Source organism: Centroberyx affinis, unplaced genomic scaffold, assembly GCF_046629955.1.
Source record: "Centroberyx affinis isolate AG114_WGS23_722 - 3 ecotype Tasmania unplaced genomic scaffold, CSIRO-AGI_Caff_v1 ptg004902l_1, whole genome shotgun sequence".
Classification (NCBI taxonomy): domain Eukaryota; kingdom Metazoa; phylum Chordata; class Actinopteri; order Beryciformes; family Berycidae; genus Centroberyx; species Centroberyx affinis.
This window is the reverse complement of record NW_027282404.1, coordinates 220,145-238,208: the sequence shown is the minus strand read 5'-3', so window position 1 is coordinate 238,208 and position 18,064 is coordinate 220,145. Positions and strand designations below refer to the sequence as shown.

The following is an 18,064-nucleotide window of genomic DNA, read 5'->3' as shown; positions in this document are numbered from 1 at the left end:
CCAACCTCAGTCAAGTTGATGCAACACACTTCTCTTCCTCTCCCACTTATCTCCTATTTCCACACACGTCATGAGTATTCCTGGCCAGGTTTGATTGAGGTGATTCAGCCAACCAGATGCCAAACCAGGGGTGTTCTCTCTCTCTCTCTCTCTCTCTCTCTCTCTCTCTAGTGGCTGTGACTCAGGAAGTGCTCTCATTCCATTACCCAGCATTCCCTCCTCAGCGTCTCAGCCAGACAGAGGTTTACGGGAATACCGCTGCAAAATCATCATCGGGCCTCGGCTTTATGAATCAATGGAACATGCTGCAAACATTACACCCTGCAACACCCTTCCCAGGCAGCACCCAGCACATTCAGCCATACCTCACGGCTGAGCTCATGCGAGTCACACAAAGACGTGGGCTGAGGCTCATGGGAATGTGGCGAGCGGTGAGAAACTGGCCAGCACGCAGTAAAAAGCATGTCACTATCACTGCACTACTCTGATATACAAAAATAGGCTCGCAGGTAAAGTTTCACAAGATTTACAGACCCAAACGCGGAAAGAGAGAGAGGATATCAATTTCTATGTGAATCCTCCTAAAAAATGATGACGGCTCAAACCCTGAGGCTCTTCGTCAGGTCAAACTCGTGTGAATCCTCTGCCAATCTGTTCTTTTTCTGGGTCATATATTGAATCAAAATCATATTTGATCATTGCATCCTTTCTGATACAGATACAGATGGATGTGAGTTGACAGCTAGTACCAAAAACATGTAACTTTTTCACTATCTGGCAAAAAAAATATTTTGAGTAACCTTTGCGGAAAAAGTAAGTGAACCACAAGTTCAGTAAAAGGTAAAATCTCCTCGAAGAGCAGTGACAGCAAAATGTTTCCTCTGAGGATTGATCAGTGTTTCACAACGTCAGGGAGGGAGAGCTGAGGCCGAGCTGCTATAAAACTTTGGCTCAGTGATTGACGTCGAAGTTGAGAGCCCAAACTCATTCGCTCTCTACTACCACACTTAATATTTTGTTGCTCAAGTTGGGTAACTCTCTTCTCACTTGCCTCTCTCCAGGAAGAACAGATCCGCGTCTGTAGAGCTGGCAGGGATTAAGTGTCTTGCTCAAAGACACTTCAGCAGGGAAAGGAAAAGGAATATTAGCTTGAAATAGTAAAAGGAAGGTAATCTTGGGACTTTGTCAGTTCAAATGACGGTTCAAAATGCATGTAAATCTCATGTTTACCTGTCACGTATTTACAGTTCTTGTATCAAAACCCCAGACAATACATTTCAGAATAAGAAACGTCCTTAATCCACTAAACGACTATGTAAGTAAATTTTACAGTGGGGCATTGTTCTTTCAGCAGGGGGCGCCATACTGTATTTACGGTCTTTACTAAACTGAACTGGCTCACACCCAAAAAACCCGTTGAGATCCAACATGAACAAATAGTATGATTTGTACGAACATCAAAGCCAAAGTTGAAGCAATTATGAGCCTGAATTCCGAGGCAGTGTAAACAACCGAAAGCCCCTTTAAACAGCTGAAGCAAACATTTTGCCAGAATTATAGCTGTTGAATGGATTTTATTTGATAGGAAACTAAGGATTCACTTAGATGAAAGTCTCTGGGCGGCTGGCCAAAGAAGGCACTGGAGCATGTGGAGAGTTGAGAGTTCACCACATTTTTGACGATTTTTTACAATGTACGTAGTGAAAAATTTATCTTTTTTTTTTTTATAGTACTTAGCATATCACTTAATCTTTTATATCAGATTTTATATGAAGAGCAAATATTATTGGGATTCAAAATAGTAGGCGGATCACATACTTTCCCCATGCCGCTGTAGATCAAATAATGATCAAATCAGAGTCCCACACAGCTTGAATCCCTGCTTTCTCAAGAATGAAAGAAACGCTAAAAGACGCCGACGGCCCAACTACCCACTCTCCTTTTTAGGGGTGAAAAAAAAAGTAAGGTAGCAGCAGAATAATTAACTTCACCGAAAGCACTTAATGTGTTTCCCTGAGCGCACACAACCAAAACTAATCACAAGCTACTGGCAGGCTGTCATTAAGCGCTCGACACAGTAGCGGCTTAAAGCAGAGCTGTAATGGCTGGTTGTTTCTCATAACAGTCAGATTATCGCCCCGCAGGCTGACGTCTACAAATGCTGCGAGCGAAAACACAGGAAACTAAGTCAGTTTGAGGGAATTCAACATGGGTGCCAATGCCACTGCACCACAAAAAAAGTGGTGTGTGTGTATGTGTGGATGCTTGTGTGAGTGTGTCAATGTATACGTGTCAGTGAGTGTGTGCATTAGTGTGTCTTTGTGTGTGTGTGTGTGTGTGTTTTTGCAAAAGGGCACTCCTGGGTCTGCCTGTTTGCATACAGGTGTGCGTGCTGGACGTTTAAATATATGTATATATGTGCTACATGTCACAGTGTTATGTGTGTGTTTTGGCGACCAACTACAGGAAATAGCCATAGAAATGTTAATAGTTGCCACGACGACTGACTCCAAAGTCCATTACTCATCTCTTCACAGGCTGAATCAACAGACAGACCTCTGCATTTATCTGAGAGAGAGAGCGTGGGATTCCAGCACACTCCTCTAATTCAAACATTTTCCTCAAATAAGCTCACAGACTCGGCAGCATCGTCCCCGCCAGGAGAAACTTTAGTAAGGTATCGAATGATGCTAGAGTACACACTTCATTCAAACGTGATATTCTTTTTCGAGTGGGTAAAGTGTTTTTCTTTGCAAGCTAAATATTTTCTTTGCTGGTGGGCACTGATATTTATAGTACAGTGGACTCACAGTGTAAGGATGATCTGCCGCTGTTCCCCTTTTGGTAAGAGCAATGCCATACACACACACACACACACACACACACACACACACACACACACATATAGGACAGGATTTCCAAACCTGAGCAGCACCAGGTGCGACATCGCTCGCTGTGAATGGAGCTCAATTAAACCAACATACACAGCAAAATAGAAGTCATTCACTGGGAACATTTCCTGAAACAAGATGGCACAGTAACAGTGAAGATATACAGTAAAAAGTTTTGGCTAAATGTTGCTCTGAGCTATTTTTGCGTTGGGGTCTGGTTACCCTGGACTGTAAAAAATGAAATCCAAGTCCGTGTCGGCTTTTACAGAGGAGATGGGGAGTTTTCTGGCCTGACGGCACTTCGGCTCTTTCGCTCCCCAAGTCACTCCTTCATTAACACTGGGGACGGGACGATATGCTTATCTCACGATGCGATGCGATACACAATATGCGGTTCACAATTCGATACAACCACGATACGAAGTAATAAATAAAAGTTCAATGACAACAGAGTCTGACTGTGCAGAATTATGTTTATTCTCTTTCTACCAATGGCACTGGCTTGCTAGAATATAATCAACAATTTAAAAATGTCATTACAAAGTGCAAATAATGCTATTTTCGGTGGAGAGCTTGTGAAATTGTGATGGGCAAGCCGTCTCATTTGTGATTACTACAGCAGAATAAAATGTAGCTGATATCACGATTCATTTCTCTGCCCCACGATACGTATTGCCACATCTCTTTATTGCGATATATCGTCCCATCCCTAATTAACACACTGCCTTTCTCACTCAGTCTATCTCTCTCTCCCACTCACTTACTCACTCACTTAGTCAACTCAATAATTCACTCACTCGCTTGCTTTCTTACTTACTCACTCACTCACTAATTCACTCCCTTACTCCTGCACATTCATATACTCAGACACACACACACACACATATACAGTATGGATTTCTATTCTTAGGTGAAGCTAGACGCGGCCTGCTTTGGTTTTCACAGCTATCCCATCCGAGTCCGACTGCTTCCCTGATTTCTGCCTGTTCACAGTTACGAAACGCAGAGCAGCAGAGCAGCGTTGAATGCAAACGTCCCATAGAGCGCTCTGGGACGGCACGCTTCACTCCCAATAAAACTCCACCACTGAGCAACACAGATGAAACATCAGCTACGTGATCGCCTTTATCACTGAGTAATGTTTGATATTTTACAATCGCAGGGATAGAGGAGAGGTCAAAGGTCAGAAATTTCCCGTTTGATGCAACTGCTCCTTCCACTGTCTCACTTGCACCAGGATTAATATTAGAGGTCTGTGTTTGCGCATAGATACCTTTCAGTATAAATCTAAAGTAATGGTGGAAAATGCAGTTTTAACTCCAGCTCTGTCCCCAAAGGGAGAGAGTGTAATATGATCACCCTGAAATTAAGCATGATACAAAAGACTGATGAGAACTGAGATCACTTTCATACTCCATACTCACCAAAAAACACTATAATCTGACAAATGACTTCTTAGGATTATAGAAGATATTTATATAGGATACAGATGATTATATTAGGAGTATAAACTCAATGAAACCACTAATTTCTTTTTACTGAAATATACTACTGGTAAAATGTAAGGTTAAATAATCAGTGAAACTGAACGTATGGCTGTATGTTGGAGAAATGTCTTACTGTAATGTCTAGGTGAAAAAATGTGTTTAGGAAATAAATGTTATTGGGTTTTGTTTCTTCACTCCTACAAGGTTTGTAATTTGATTTATAAAGCCACAAGATAACAAAACTGTAAAAATGTTACTCAAATGTCTCGTGGAGCCTCTTTGTGACAGAAGGAAACTGTAAAACAAACAGATATGTGTCTCAATATTAATCTGCGCAGCATAATTCACAAACGCACAACACATCTTGCGTTCCCACAATTTACGGGGAGCAAGTTCAAAAGCGTTTGCGAAGACAATGAGACGATTCATTCTGGTTCGGGATGCTGGGACGGAGGGCTGAGGGCACAATTGTGCTCCAAGAAAACTCATAAATGCTGAGACACATTCAGCAGACATATGGTTTGTGTTTAGCAAGAAGAAACAATAATCAAATCCGTTGATCCTCTTCTTGCTGCAAGGATGATTGCTAATATAAAAGTCAGTTCTGTCTAATCATAATTTAGGATGGGGCAGTAATTACCTCCGCCCTCTCACAACAACACTCTGTCTAAACAGGATGGAGAAGGCTTCCACAAAGACAGAGAGCCCAGTTTCCACTCTGTGGGTGCTGTGTGTATGACAGCGTTCACTTCATCTATGTAATTGTTGTTTTAAAGTTTGCGCTTTCCTTGATGAGCCCATGTCAAAGATCATTTTTTTCGTCAGGTAGTGAAGTCAGATATTCCCAGAGAAGCTTCCAAATAGGACAAAAGAGTCTCTCTAGAATATTATTCATAAAAACCCTCTAAAATTAAGAACATAAATAGCATGAGATAAATTGTTTTCAAATTCATTTTTCAGTACAAATATTGTTTTACAGTAAACGGCCAGAAGCATTAAGTCTCCAAGTTATCCAAACCTCTTGCATGCATCACAGTTAGCTGAGTAAGCCAACATCACAGCAAGCTTCCCGTGAAGTAAATGCAGCCATGCCTTGTTGACATCCATAGGAAGTGCACACTTACTTGGCAGTTACTCCACATATATCACTTCGCATGGCCTTCCTGTGCTACAAAGACTTTGATTCTGGTGTTATTTATGAATTGGCCCGGGATCCAAGTGAGCTCTGGGTCTAATTAACAGGCCTAATCCACAACTGCAAACAGCGTTCTGTCAACAAAATATACAGTACAGCTGGATCAAAGACAGAAGAGGATGCTCTCGAGGAGCCATATGGGAAAGCATCAGCATTATTTCAGATGATGCCCATTATCCCTCTGAAATAATCTCAAAACTGCTGATGTTTCTCACGTTTACAGCTGCTGCTTGACTAAACTTGCTTGCTTAAAAGCGCTATAACTATCAATACGTCAAATGTCACTACAAAGCAAGAGTTTATCCTGTAAATTCAGGGTTCAGGCAATTAGCCAACGGTGTGTTAATCAACTTTACAACCTCTAATCAACTCAGCAACCTCAGTTAAAAATTCCCCGGCTCTTACCGGGGGGTCAGGCTCCAAATTCAGACCTACCTTGTCCCGGTGAGAGAGAGAAGCACGATGAGCGGGGAGCTTTGGCTGTCAGCTGCGCTTTCTCTTGAGCTCCGAGTCGCTCCTCGGACGCGCCGAGTCGCTTCGGACTGGCGCAGTGCATGATGTGAGCCGCGGGGTGATGCGGGCTCCGGCAAATCTGAGAGCCGAATCCGCCGTTCCCAGCTCGCCGCGCGCAGAGTTCCGCCTTGCCGCCGTACATCGAAAGCGTCAGGCCGGTGAAGTCTGTGAAAGTTGGGGTCTGACAGTGGCTGACCATCCCGAACAGCGCTGGGGAGTTCTGCATTGATGCCTCGGCTCTGCCAGTGTGCGGGATCTGCTCACATTACCTGCGCACGAGAAGAAACATCCTCAGATCACCAGAAACTCAACTCACAGCAGACAGACAACATATGTTTTTGGACAGATTACTGTATTTTTACGCATGGCTTACTTGGCACATATGTCCCAAATTTCACACACACGCATTAATTTGCACCTCGGATCAAAAAAGTGCACAGAATGAATGAACCACATGATAACACCTACCTTATCCAACTAGCTATAACCAGCAGTAGAAAGGAAAGAGTCTAATTGCGCACATCAGCATCTTTATCCAACTGGAGAGGAAAGCATTTGCAAGCCTAATCGATAGCATCCTCTCTGCGAGTATTGGTCCTCAGCATCCCAAACGGCTCCTCTCTCTCTCTCTCCCTCTCGCTCTCTCTCTCTCTGATTGACACCCGATAGGTCCACTGACGCACCAATGAGGACAGTGTCCGGGGTATTGTGGGAGGATATGACGATCTGGAGTGAGCCGAGCTGTTTTACAGTAACGGAGAGCTCGGATGGGGAGTTTTGCAAGAGGCTGCGCAGCCTGGACAGGTGCCAATGAAGGTGATTATGGGGAAAAAATAAAGAAAAGACTCACACCTTTAAATCAGTGACTACAAACATGTGCGTCAATTGGGTATGGGAAGGTACTTTATAGTCAAAGTGAGTCCAAATTTGATCTAGTAGTTTTTATCGTTATAATAGAGAGCAAAGATAGCAAAAAAAAAAAAAAAAAGATCAGAAACGTATTTGGAAGACTATAAAAAATGTCATTAGAGGAGCATTTAAGACCACGTGCTCTCCTAACCGTCTGTGCATGATAGTTTGGTGACCTACATTTAATAATTTATCGCACTGACCAAATCATGATATGTTGTCAGTCATCATTGCTCCACTTTGTCTCCCGTGATTTTTAATCATTAGAAGCGGGTGTCGACGTTTTTGGTGGCAAAGATTCAGGACTTAGGGTTTAGTAGGAATTAACGCCCCCGATTACAATTTTGGTGTTTTCGGCTACTATCTTTCGGGAAAAGGTATGATCAATTAATCAGGCTTAGTAATAAATATCAAAATTAAATGTAGGCTTTCTCTGTGCATCAAAGCATATAGCAATATAGGAATATATTAGGCTACAATATTATTAGGGAGTATATGTAGGCTACTCACGACTCAATCAGCTTTAAGCTGTCAGCAGCCTATCAGGTTTCAAGTAGACCATTATGCTTTCTTATATATCCATCCGCACCGTTCAGAGGAGGAGAGTGGCGAGGGAGTGAGACGCACAGGTAAAAAAAAAACCCAAAAAAACACGAGTGACATGAATTCAAATGATGAGTAGCTTACAAATAAGACATTATTTACTGAGATTTCATAAATTCCTCTTTTAAAAAGTTATAAAAGTTATCCAAAATATTTTAAAGAAAAATGTGTGGAATTCTGTTTGAAATGTAGGCGGACATAAATTACACATTACAAATTACGCGAATAATCAACTACAGCTCCTTTAATTAAGAATTAACACATCCGCATCAGTTGAGAGACATTTTTCGTTTAAGTCTTTTTTATTTTTTGCTGTTTTGTTTTACCTCTAAGAGTTGGCCTCTATTCATTATTCATTTATTTATGTATTTGGTGATATATATTGCTTGAATTGATTTTATTTTATTGTCTTAAACTCTTGGTTGTTCAAGTGAGTATAGGCCTCTTAGATAGCGTTGGCATCGACTATATTTAGTGTGTTACACCTTATTTTGAATTATTAATGGGCTCTGGGATCTTGGATAATTAAACTTGATTGAATGACAGACCAGTTCATAGGCCTGTAAGGGAAAAAAACCATTCAACTGCATGTTCACCTGAAATCTTTGGAGAGTAGATTTAAAGTGAATGATAGTTTGGCCTCTCAAGGTATTTGACTTCCTGAGAAAACACAGGTTACAGAACAGAATCCTGTTCTAAATTTTCTCAATTTTCATAATCCAGCGTTAAATTGTTCTTCCAAGCGGCCCAAGGTTGAGCAAACTGGTTTTCACCAAGGAACTGCAGTTTTGATCATGCCCTTGTGTAGGAAATGCAGTTTCGCAGCGCCATCTGGTGGATTTCATGAAATAGGCTATGTGAATTCAAGGAATGGGAAAAACAAGGACAGGGAGAATGGCATTAAACTGCCAGAGACAACAAGCTCGTGTATCACTGTACTGTACTCTACTCACTGTAGAGGACAGGTCTGTAAATAAACCTTGTGGAAGTGGTGCGGGACATGTGTTTTTTTCTGTGCGTATAATTGGAAGTTTACGGTAAACCTGGAAATTCTCAACGCTGTTGGATGGGTCTGATGCTGCCTTCAGGTGCTGGCAGAGATATCGGAGTCCCGATTAAATTGAACATGAACACAACCCAACAAAGCGGTGAAGACGACTGGGAAAGTGGGATTTTATGATGCCCGAGCTGCCAAGATGTGACGTTTAGGGGCGGAGAGCATTAAAGCCGGGTAATCTGGTAAAAGACATGTAGTTATAGCACTTTTAAATTTAGCTAGGCTTTGCATTTTATATGTTTTTGTCTGGCATTCTATGTAAGTGGGCCTATAGCATTGTTGCATGTTTCTTTTTTTCATATGTTGTTTAACTTTTAGTTGTCATACATTTTTGTTTTTAATAAATTTGTTATAACATCAGTTACATGTCTGATGTACATTTTTCTCCTCAATCTGCAGCTGCAGCACAAGGCTCTGCACCACTTGATTTCCAAAACAAAACCACAAAATACGAGTAAAGTAGTCCGCACACCTAGAGAAAAAAAAGCAGAAAAAATACAATTATTTTTCTAAATTCTTTTGAAGGCTTAGGCCAAAACATTCATTTTTTTCTCTTGGTAGGCTACTTTACTTGTATTTTGAAGTTCACTAGGCTATTGAACTTCCTGAGAAAAAATAGGCTACTTCTAATATAAAGAGTCCTAATCAGAGAAAAAGAGTCTGGTTGAGCGTGATGTTTATTTTTGCCTATAAAACAAAACCACAACCACTAAAAACTAGTATAGTTAGCCTACAGGGTTCACTGTTTTCAGGGTTATTGTTTCCAGAAGCACTTGGATGCCCGACAAGGCGTAATTACAACTTCAGTCCTAGGAAGTAGGAGCTGAAAGAAGAGCCCTTGAAGGCATCATGCGCCCTGCAGCCAAGCATATTATGTGCTGTTATCAAGCATGTAGCGCAGGAAGTGTCGTTGGAGGTGGGAGCGGTCTGTTGTCTATCTCCTGTGTTCTCCAGACCGACTGAACTGTGAACCGTGAACTAATAGGCGATGCGCCAGCAGCTGGTTATGTAAACGAGACTTCAGCACCGAGGGACGAAGATGTTCCTGCAGAAGCTGCTGGTCTATCTGTCCACAGCATGGATGTCCTGCGGCATGGTGGTGATTACTCTCGTCCTGAGAATCCTGCTTTTTATTTCGCCCAGCCTCACCAAGAAGATTGTACTTAAGATGGGCGAAAAGACGACCATGACCCAGAATCCCAATTTCAAGTATGAAGACTGGGGTCTGTCGTTTACATCTTTCACCTTCGTCAAAACCGCCTTGACGCACGTATGGTTCTCCCTCGGCCAGGAGGCGTTTGAGGGCGGAGAGGCTCCGGACTCACCTGTGGTCACCATGGAGGGGAAGAAGTCCACCATCCTCAAGTACCTGAACGGTGCGTCCTGGAGTTTTATCTGCATGGTGTGTTTCTGTTTCTAACTGGTGTGTGTGTGTAGTGACGGTTTGTGTGTGTGTTTGTGTGTGTGTGTGTGTGTGTGTGTGTGTGTGTGTTTGTTTCCCGCTGCAGACAGTAGACCGCTGGTGCTCAGTTTCGGAAGTTGCACCTGACCCCCGTTCCTGTTCAAACTTGAGGAGTTCAAGCAGCTCGTCAAGGACTTCAGGGATGTGGCGGACTTCCTGGTGGTCTACATCGCAGAAGCGCATTCAACAGGTGGGTGAAAACTGCCTCGAAGTGCCAGGTGAGAAGTTATTACTATTATTAAAGTTATGACTAGTTATTAGTTAGTTGTTATTATTATGGCTTAAGAAATGAATACTAATACTAGAAACTAAAATTGTTTCAGAATTCTACAAAGTTAGACAGTGTTTACTCGGGCCTTGATAATCCTTCAGTTTGTGTATTTGACAAAAATAGGACCTTCAAAGTTTTTGAAAAAGAATGGATGGCATTGAAAATACTGGATTTAGTAACATTCAAATAAAAAAAATCAATATAAAAAATAATATTGAGTATTTATATATTACATTAATTACTTCAGTATTGGATATTCGAATATTGAATTAAGATATTATATTGATGATTCATATTCATCAATGTGCCTCAGTTCTCTTGACTTCTCTGTCTCAGGATTTCTTGATTTAGCAAGATCATGTGTAAAAAAAAAAAAAAAAAAAATGTCATGTCTTACCCCATAAAACAATTTGAGCCCTTGAATTTCACCAAAAAAAGGCCTTGAAAGTCATGGAAAAGTCTTTGAATGTGAGTGTGGGAACCCTGTTAGAAGTTATGAGTTTGACTGACTCGCTGGTTTGAGCATGGCACTCACTCTACCAGGGTTTGGGGTTTGATTCCCACTAGAGCCAACCATGTAAAATAAATGCACTCCTAGTATTCATAGTATTCGGTTACATCACCACAAGGCCATCTTGATAGGTAAATAACAGGCGATTGTAATAAATTAACAGATGATTATCATGACACAACCAATGGGCTGTCTATATTGTAAGGAAATGCTATAAATTCAGATAAAACTGAACTGCAATTAAGATAAAAGTGTCTACCAAATGGCATTGTTAGAAGACTATGTTATGACTGTAGGGCTGCAACTAACGATTATTTTCATTGTCGATTAATCTGTTGATTATTTTCTCGATAAATCGATTAGTTGTTTGGTCTATGAAGATGACGTCCTCAAATGTCTTGTTTTGTCCACAACCCAAAGATATTCAGTTTACTGTCATAGTGTCACGGGTAGGTGTGGTGAGGACCCAAACGCAGGACAGCGAGGCAGGTGATGATGAAAACCCCAAGACTGGGTGTTTACTGAACATACAACAGGTGACACAGGAAACCAAAACAAGAACTCTTCACACAAACAGACACAAGTAACAGAACAATGAACCGACAAAGACTGACTGGGGAAACAAGACTAATGTACACATGGGGTGATTACAAATGAGACACAGCTGGGGCAGACAGAAAACAAGGTACACGTAGAACTAAGAGAACTAGACAGGGAAAACATACAAAGAAATACAAAATCTAGACAGGGCAAAAGTCAAAACCCTGACACATAGAGGAGTAAAGAAACCAGAAAATATTCACATTTAAGAAGCTGGAATCAGAGAATTTTGACTTATTTTTCTTTAAAAATTACTCAAACCGATTAATCGATTATCAAAATAGTTGGCAATTAATTTAATAGTTGACTAACTAATCGATTAATCGTTGCAGCTCTATATGACTGGGCTTTTATAACTGTGATGGTGTTACGCTGCATTCAGTGTCACAGTGAAAGTTACAGTCACGTTGCCTCCTTCTCAGACGGTTGGGCCTTTGCCAACAACGTGGACATCAAGCAGCACCGCAGTCTGGAGGAGCGTCTGTCCGCGGCCCGGATCCTGCTGGAGAAGGATCCCCTGTGTCCCGTGGTGGTGGACGAAATGACCGACGTCACGGCCATGAAGTACGGCGCCATGCCCGAGAGGCTTTATGTGCTGCAGGCCGGGAAAGTCGTCTATAAGGTGAGATCTCTGCCACCAAGACAGATTCCTGTATTTTGGTATTTTAGTTTTGAGTCTGAGGGTTTTCCATGAAGAGAGAGGAGTTTTCTCTGCGGTTTTACACCCCAAACTTTCACATTTGCGGTTTTTAATGCTATTGTTGTAGTCAAAATAGTGTAGCTGTGCAAACATGTAAGTACATGTAAAAAAAAAAACATGTAAGAGTCCTGAAAGAAAGAATAAACACAACTCTGGACTTCCTGGAATGGAGCCAATAGATTGCGTTGATAACTCCCTTGCATGCACCAACACACTTGAGTCAGTATTAAGAAGACCTACAGTATAGGGGAAAGGAATGTTGAATAACACACTCTTACGTCCTGACACATGTTTGGCAGAAGCCTTTTACTTTATAGGCCTGTTGTGGTTCCTTCTGTTTTGGAATATTTCCTGCTCTTTCTCTGGAGAAGAACTGAATACTAGAATTGATGTGCTATTATGCTTTATTACCGTTTCTCTCTCCATGCTCTTGTGTTCTCTAGGGGGCAGTGGGGCCTTGGGGCTACAGTCCGTCGGAGGTGCGTTCGTTCCTGGAGAAGATGAAATAGGAAGGGAATTCGCTTTGTTAACTGTGTCTCTGTGTCTGCTGCTGTGTGACTCTCTGAGATCCCGACTCGCCACCTCAGAGCCCGGACTCGCCCCTCGGTGTTTCTAAATGACGGCTGCAGATTAAACCGTCGGCCTCTGCAGCCAGATGAAGAGAAACGCTGAGAGACTGTCCAGGCAGGGGTTTGTGTTTTTGGGGTAAACCAGGGAGTCTCACAGGAAGAGCGGGAGATGTTTTGTGTGTCTGTATGTCTGTGCTTTTTCACCCAAGCTGCCTTAAACCCAACGATTAGAAACTGACAAAACCTTGAGACAAAAGAGTCTCTTGCAGCCTCTCTTATCATAAAGTTTCCATTTGTTGTGTATCCTCAGTGCTGAAAAGAGTCAGTACTATCATTTTACCATCTTATATTATAATCACTACAATTCACTACTTTGTCACTACATTGTCTATGAATGCTCCAAGATCATTTTGCACAAGACTGCTTTTTACATGAAGATTACAGTGCAAACCTGTGGTAACTGTAATTTGATGGATGATGAATTAAAAGTTGGTCCTTGCCTGAATGATGTAGGAGCATTTATGGTATGTTTGTGACATGTTAATGTATGATATATATGTTAATGTATAACAATCTACACTGTGTCTTTGAATATTCTTATATCAGAATAAAGTTCTCTTTTAAATGCATAATCATGAGCCACAATGTACATGATTGATTGCTGCAGTTTCATTAATAGATCTCAGATTTATATCTTACATCCATGGAGTATGGAAAGTGTGAAAATACAGATTAGAGCCTTCAAATCAAATCATTTTAAATCTAAATGACCAACGTTGCAGTTCATACATTTATTGTGTTTGCTTCATCGTGACACTGGTGAGCAAATGATTCATCAGTTTGACATTTTGGTGCTGATCAGTGTTTCCTGTATTTATTCAGCCTTTGAAGGCCACTACAGCAAGACAGTTGTCGCCATTACTAGACAAAAGAAATATAACAGAAGTTCACATTTTAGTTCAATTTCATCTCAAAACACAAACAAAAAGTGTGATGCTTAAAGTTGCTTTTACCATAAGGTATTCAAATCAGAAGTATGTTTGCAACTAGAACCAGAGCCAAAACTGGGGATGAGTATAATCCACTGGGAGCCGGTCTTGCCACATATCTGTTGTCGTATCGTCTGATGTATTCCTCTCACTGAGTCTCATCCTCTCTCTCTCCCTGACCCACTAAGACAGAATAAGACCATCAGCAAAGCTACAGAGGTCTTCACTTTAAAACCAAGGTTCTTCAGAGAAAATAGCCGCAGGGTTTTTAATGCTGACACACACACAACCCTCTGCCGCATGAGCATGAGAATCCAGCAGTTGTTGTTTGCTGTACTGTCTGCCAGTGATAAATGGCATACTTATGTGGGGCATGGCAAGTTCAACTAATCCTTCACTGCAAATATATACATGCAGGTCTTATGTATGGCATTCATGCATTGATGGGAGTTAATGCCTAACTGGCTCACCCTTGTACGCTGTATTTTTCCACGAAGGAGATACTTGGTAGCAATCTTCTGCTGATTCATGTTGAAACAGGCTTTCAGTGTCTCTGATAAAGTATTTTAATCCCCTTATAACCCCCCAAAATTTACCATACTGGGTGAAAATGCCATGTTTACGTCTCTTTGTTGCCACACAGTGTTACATAAGAGTCTGTGAGCAAGAGTCATCTCTCTGTAACATTTTATCAAAGGTGGTGAGTTTTGTGGCTTTTCATTTTTAGAAGAAAGCCTATGCGAGTTGTGAATAAGCACAAAATGGCTCCCAAATATTTCAATAATGGAAAAAAGATGCCATGCAGCGGTCAGAGATATTAATTCCCCTCAAGGTAAGAACAACTCAGCTCCAACTGTTTTATAGCAGCCTTCAGTGATGTTCATGCTCTGGCCTTCCTCCTGTCTGCGTTACAGTTTTCTGCCTCTCGTTCTCCAGCCAACCCCCAACAGTAAACTCATAACCTGCTCCGATATTTACTATGTTTTAATATGTTCTCCTGTAATAGATTTCAGTTGCAATAAAAGAAAAGAAAAACCTCATCTGACAGAACAGCACCAGTAGCGGCGTTGGCCATGACTTGTCTAATTTGTACAAAAGTGACTTGTAAACCCTATAAAGAAAGTCATATCTCCAAGCCACACAAATAAAAATCACAAAGTAAATGACCCCGTAAAAAAGAAAATAAAAATCAGGATCATAACTCATGGTTACAAGTCAACTACTTGGATACGGCAGCGAGCAAAACAGTTTTTTGTTGCTACAACTTTCATGACATTCAGTAAGTGGCCCTGAACTTGAACTTGGGTTGGTTTGGCTCCTGCCCAGCCAGGCCACATCCTGTGGAGAGCAGCCAGCAGCGCAGCCTCGCTTCCTATTGTTAGACAGGAACCAACACGCCGTCAGATCCTCCCAGCCGTGGATTGTGTAAGCTCATGTCTGAATCTCTAACTAAAATCGAAGCCAGTATGTACTGTATGTTCAGTGACTTTGGGGAGAGTGTAAATAATGTTGTCTAGGCCATAGGTCCGTCGACGCAAAGCGTGAACGAGTCGACAGAAGCCCAGCAGAGGGCGATGTGAAGTCACGCTCCTCCAGCTGGAGCTCAGTGGAGATGAAAACCAGGAGGCACTCAGGCCTTCGATATCACAGCTCCCAGACTTTGGATCTGCATTATCTTTAAACTCACCTCTTAAAACTCACTTTATAGACTTGCTTTTATGTAATGACCTTTTATGACTCTTGGCTTGCTTTTATATTTGTTGTCTTTATTGCTTTTGCTGTTGATTTTATGTTTAATCCTTCATAAAATGCTTTGTGACTGTTTTGAAAAGCACAATATAAATAAAGAATATTATTACACATCCTGACCAACCTTTACATCCATGCAAGAAGCACGGAAAGTGGAGGATATTTTATAGTGGAAAGAAGCTTTTTGAGTTGGTGGCTTATGGGTGCTAAGTGTTTGGCTAAAAGCTGCATGGAGGGCTTCATATAACCTTCATTTAAACAGGCACAGATTATGAATCTCTCTTTCAAAAGACACCTGGACAAGAAAACAGCACGATGGCGGAAATAGAAGTTAGAGACAACACACAAAAAACCACATAAGCAAAGATACAATCAAAATCACCTCATTAAATTTACATGCAAAGTCAAAATGCACCATATGCACGCTCTGGTAGCAGTCCAGCAGGATGAGGAGCCAAGCCTATATGGATCTTGACTAAACAAAGCGCAGACAGCTCCTTATTGAGTCGACCTAAAGACTCTAGGTGATCACTCATGGTTCGCCATGAAATATTGTCTCAGCGACAGAGGCTTGGCTCAGGTGGGCTGGCTGGTAATGGGCATCCTGGCAACCTGTGTGTGTGTGTGTGTGTGTGTGTGTGTGTGTGTGTGTGTGTGTGTGTGTGTGTGTGTGTGTGTGCGACCATAACCACTCATCCAAGCTCTACACCAACACAGAGGACCAGGCGTTACTTTGTGAAGGTAAGCGCCCTTTTACCAAGAGAAGTCTACATGAAATATTATTTGCATTGGAAGATAACATATACAGTATTTTGCATAGTAAAATTTAGGCAGGATTTGCGTAGTACAACAAGATCTGTATTGGATGCTTTGACAGATTCACCATTTCTGTTGTAAATTAGATTTACAAGGTCTGTTGTACAGTTGTGATCTGTGCATATTGTATTTTGGCATGAATGAAACATTACATCTACTTCAGGCTCTGAACAGACAACAGCATAATTAAATCTCAATACGATGTGGGTGTAGTTTGATTTTCCAGCCTCTGCTAGATTTGCTAACTCCCTCTAATTTAGCCATGGACAAATCCAAGGAGACCAAGCAAACCAGAGGCCGAGAGACAAGTGTTTCCTCAGTGAGAGAGAGCCAGGAGAAGAGCAGCAAGGTGAGGAGTCCAGCTTTGATTCAGTAAAAGATGATGTTGAAGTTCAAGTCTTATTTGGCAGTTCACCTTACAGAGGGACACAGGCTCGACCTCTGACCCCTTTTGTGGCAACTATACGTAGTATAGGCTATGTATGTAGTATGATGTAGTATGGCATATGGCATGTACTGTATATGAGATGGTATGTAAAACCCTTTGAGACATGCTTGTGATAAAAGGCTATATAAATAAACTTGACTTCACTTGACATGCACACATGCATACAAAGAACCATTACCTCCAATTAAATTATGTGAAATATTGCGATTGAACTTCTCCCGAATATTTTGTTCTTATATGATTTTGTACAGCATTTACAGTATTTCCTATGGTTCCTTCTTATATAAGAATGAAGACCTGAGGATGTCTACTGTCTTGTTTTCAGGAAACTGCTACACTCCGCAGGTTATCCAGACCTGCACACAACCAGACCCAGACCCAGAGACAGAGCCAGAGCCAGAGCCAGCGAAGGGGCCTCCTCAGCCTGAGGGGCCTCTTCGCTGCCCAGAATTTTTCCAAAGGACTCAGGGTGAGTCCCTGCAATGGAACATAGCACCCGGAAATATTAAAGAAAACAAAATTGTGTGTTTGTGTGTGTGTACTTTTGATACAGCACATGGATCTAAGACACTGCTATATTGGTGTTTCTTCCTAGGAACGTGCAGCACTTAAAAATGCAGCAAGGAAGATTCCACCAAGGAAACCCACTGTTATAATAAACGAGCAGGTCAGGGAAAATCTTCAATTGCTATATTCCCTGAAGACTGCACAAATGCCAGTGTAGACAAACTGAAACACTGTCCCTTCTCCTGTGCCTCAGATCCCTGCAGGTTCAGCCCGACCTACACAGCGTTTCCCCTGCCACAAAGCCTCCCTCATGCTCCAGGACTTCCTCCCGTCCCGCCTGGAGGGCGAACACTACGACGGCCCCCGCAGCGCCGCCCTGGCCACGGCACTGAATGAGGAGATCAGGGGTCTGGTGAAGACGGTGTGTCCCGCCCGCTACAGACTGGTGTGTTTGGTGTCGCTGGGACAGAGGGGGCCACCAGAGGGGCGGGGAGGGGACGGGGGTGTGATGCTCGCCAGCCGCTGCCTGTGGGACCGGTACACAGACACCTGCGTTTCACACACCTATCAGAACAAGGAACTGTTCTGCACTGTTAGTGTGTTTGCTGTGTACTTTGAGTAAGAGGGGTGGGGGGTGGGGGGAGTGAAATCCAAGTTAGACTCAGAGGAAATGAATCCTTCCTGGGCTTTTCTAACATAAAAAAACTATGTTTTGTATGGTATTTTTTCATGCATCAGTTGAGATGTTTCAAAGGCAAATATTTGTCATATCTACTGCTCCAATAGC

At 42.0% G+C, this 18,064-nt stretch overlaps 3 protein-coding genes across 4 annotated transcripts in view; 2 read left to right on the top strand and 1 right to left on the bottom strand.

Moving 5' to 3' along the window:
- The window catches only part of LOC139666272 (zinc finger protein GLIS3), a 71,549-nt gene extending 65,264 nt beyond the window's left edge, over positions 1 to 6,285 (bottom strand). The window contains exon 1 of the mRNA XM_071545446.1: positions 6,009 to 6,285. Coding sequence (XP_071401547.1) covers positions 6,009 to 6,285 — 277 coding nt within the window. The remainder of the gene's footprint in view (positions 1 to 6,008) is intronic.
- A 3,285-nt stretch (positions 6,286 to 9,570) lies between these two features.
- On the top strand, positions 9,571 to 13,390 carry dio1 (iodothyronine deiodinase 1). Of its 2 annotated transcripts, none has more exons than XM_071545405.1 (4): positions 9,571 to 10,031; positions 10,164 to 10,307; positions 11,922 to 12,121; positions 12,643 to 13,390. In XM_071545405.1, exons 1-4 carry the CDS (start codon positions 9,695 to 9,697, stop codon positions 12,706 to 12,708), a joined length of 747 nt encoding a protein of 248 aa, XP_071401506.1. In that variant the 5' UTR covers positions 9,571 to 9,694; the 3' UTR covers positions 12,709 to 13,390. The 2 variants fall into 2 exon arrangements, with proteins under 2 accessions (XP_071401506.1, XP_071401507.1); XM_071545406.1 differs by having other exon boundaries at positions 9,571 to 10,035; positions 10,168 to 10,307.
- A 3,194-nt stretch (positions 13,391 to 16,584) lies between these two features.
- LOC139666271 (dynein light chain Tctex-type 5-like) lies at positions 16,585 to 17,899 on the top strand. Its single transcript, XM_071545445.1, has 3 exons — positions 16,585 to 16,671; positions 17,096 to 17,239; positions 17,531 to 17,899. The coding sequence occupies exons 1-3, from the start codon at positions 16,585 to 16,587 to the stop codon at positions 17,897 to 17,899; spliced, it is 600 nt and encodes a 199-aa protein (XP_071401546.1).
- Positions 17,900 to 18,064: the final 165 nt, after the last annotated feature.

Excerpts from the sequence above, each read along its gene's own strand:
- LOC139666271 (XM_071545445.1), top strand. The coding sequence starts at position 16,585 with ATGGACAAATCCAAGGAGACCAAGCAAACCAGAGGCCGAGAGACAAGT. Across the intron at positions 16,672-17,095 it reads GCCAGGAGAAGAGCAGCAAG|GAAACTGCTACACTCCGCAG; the intron begins GTGAGGAGTCCA and ends TCTTGTTTTCAG. Across the intron at positions 17,240-17,530 it reads ATTTTTCCAAAGGACTCAGG|ATCCCTGCAGGTTCAGCCCG; the intron begins GTGAGTCCCTGC and ends CCTGTGCCTCAG.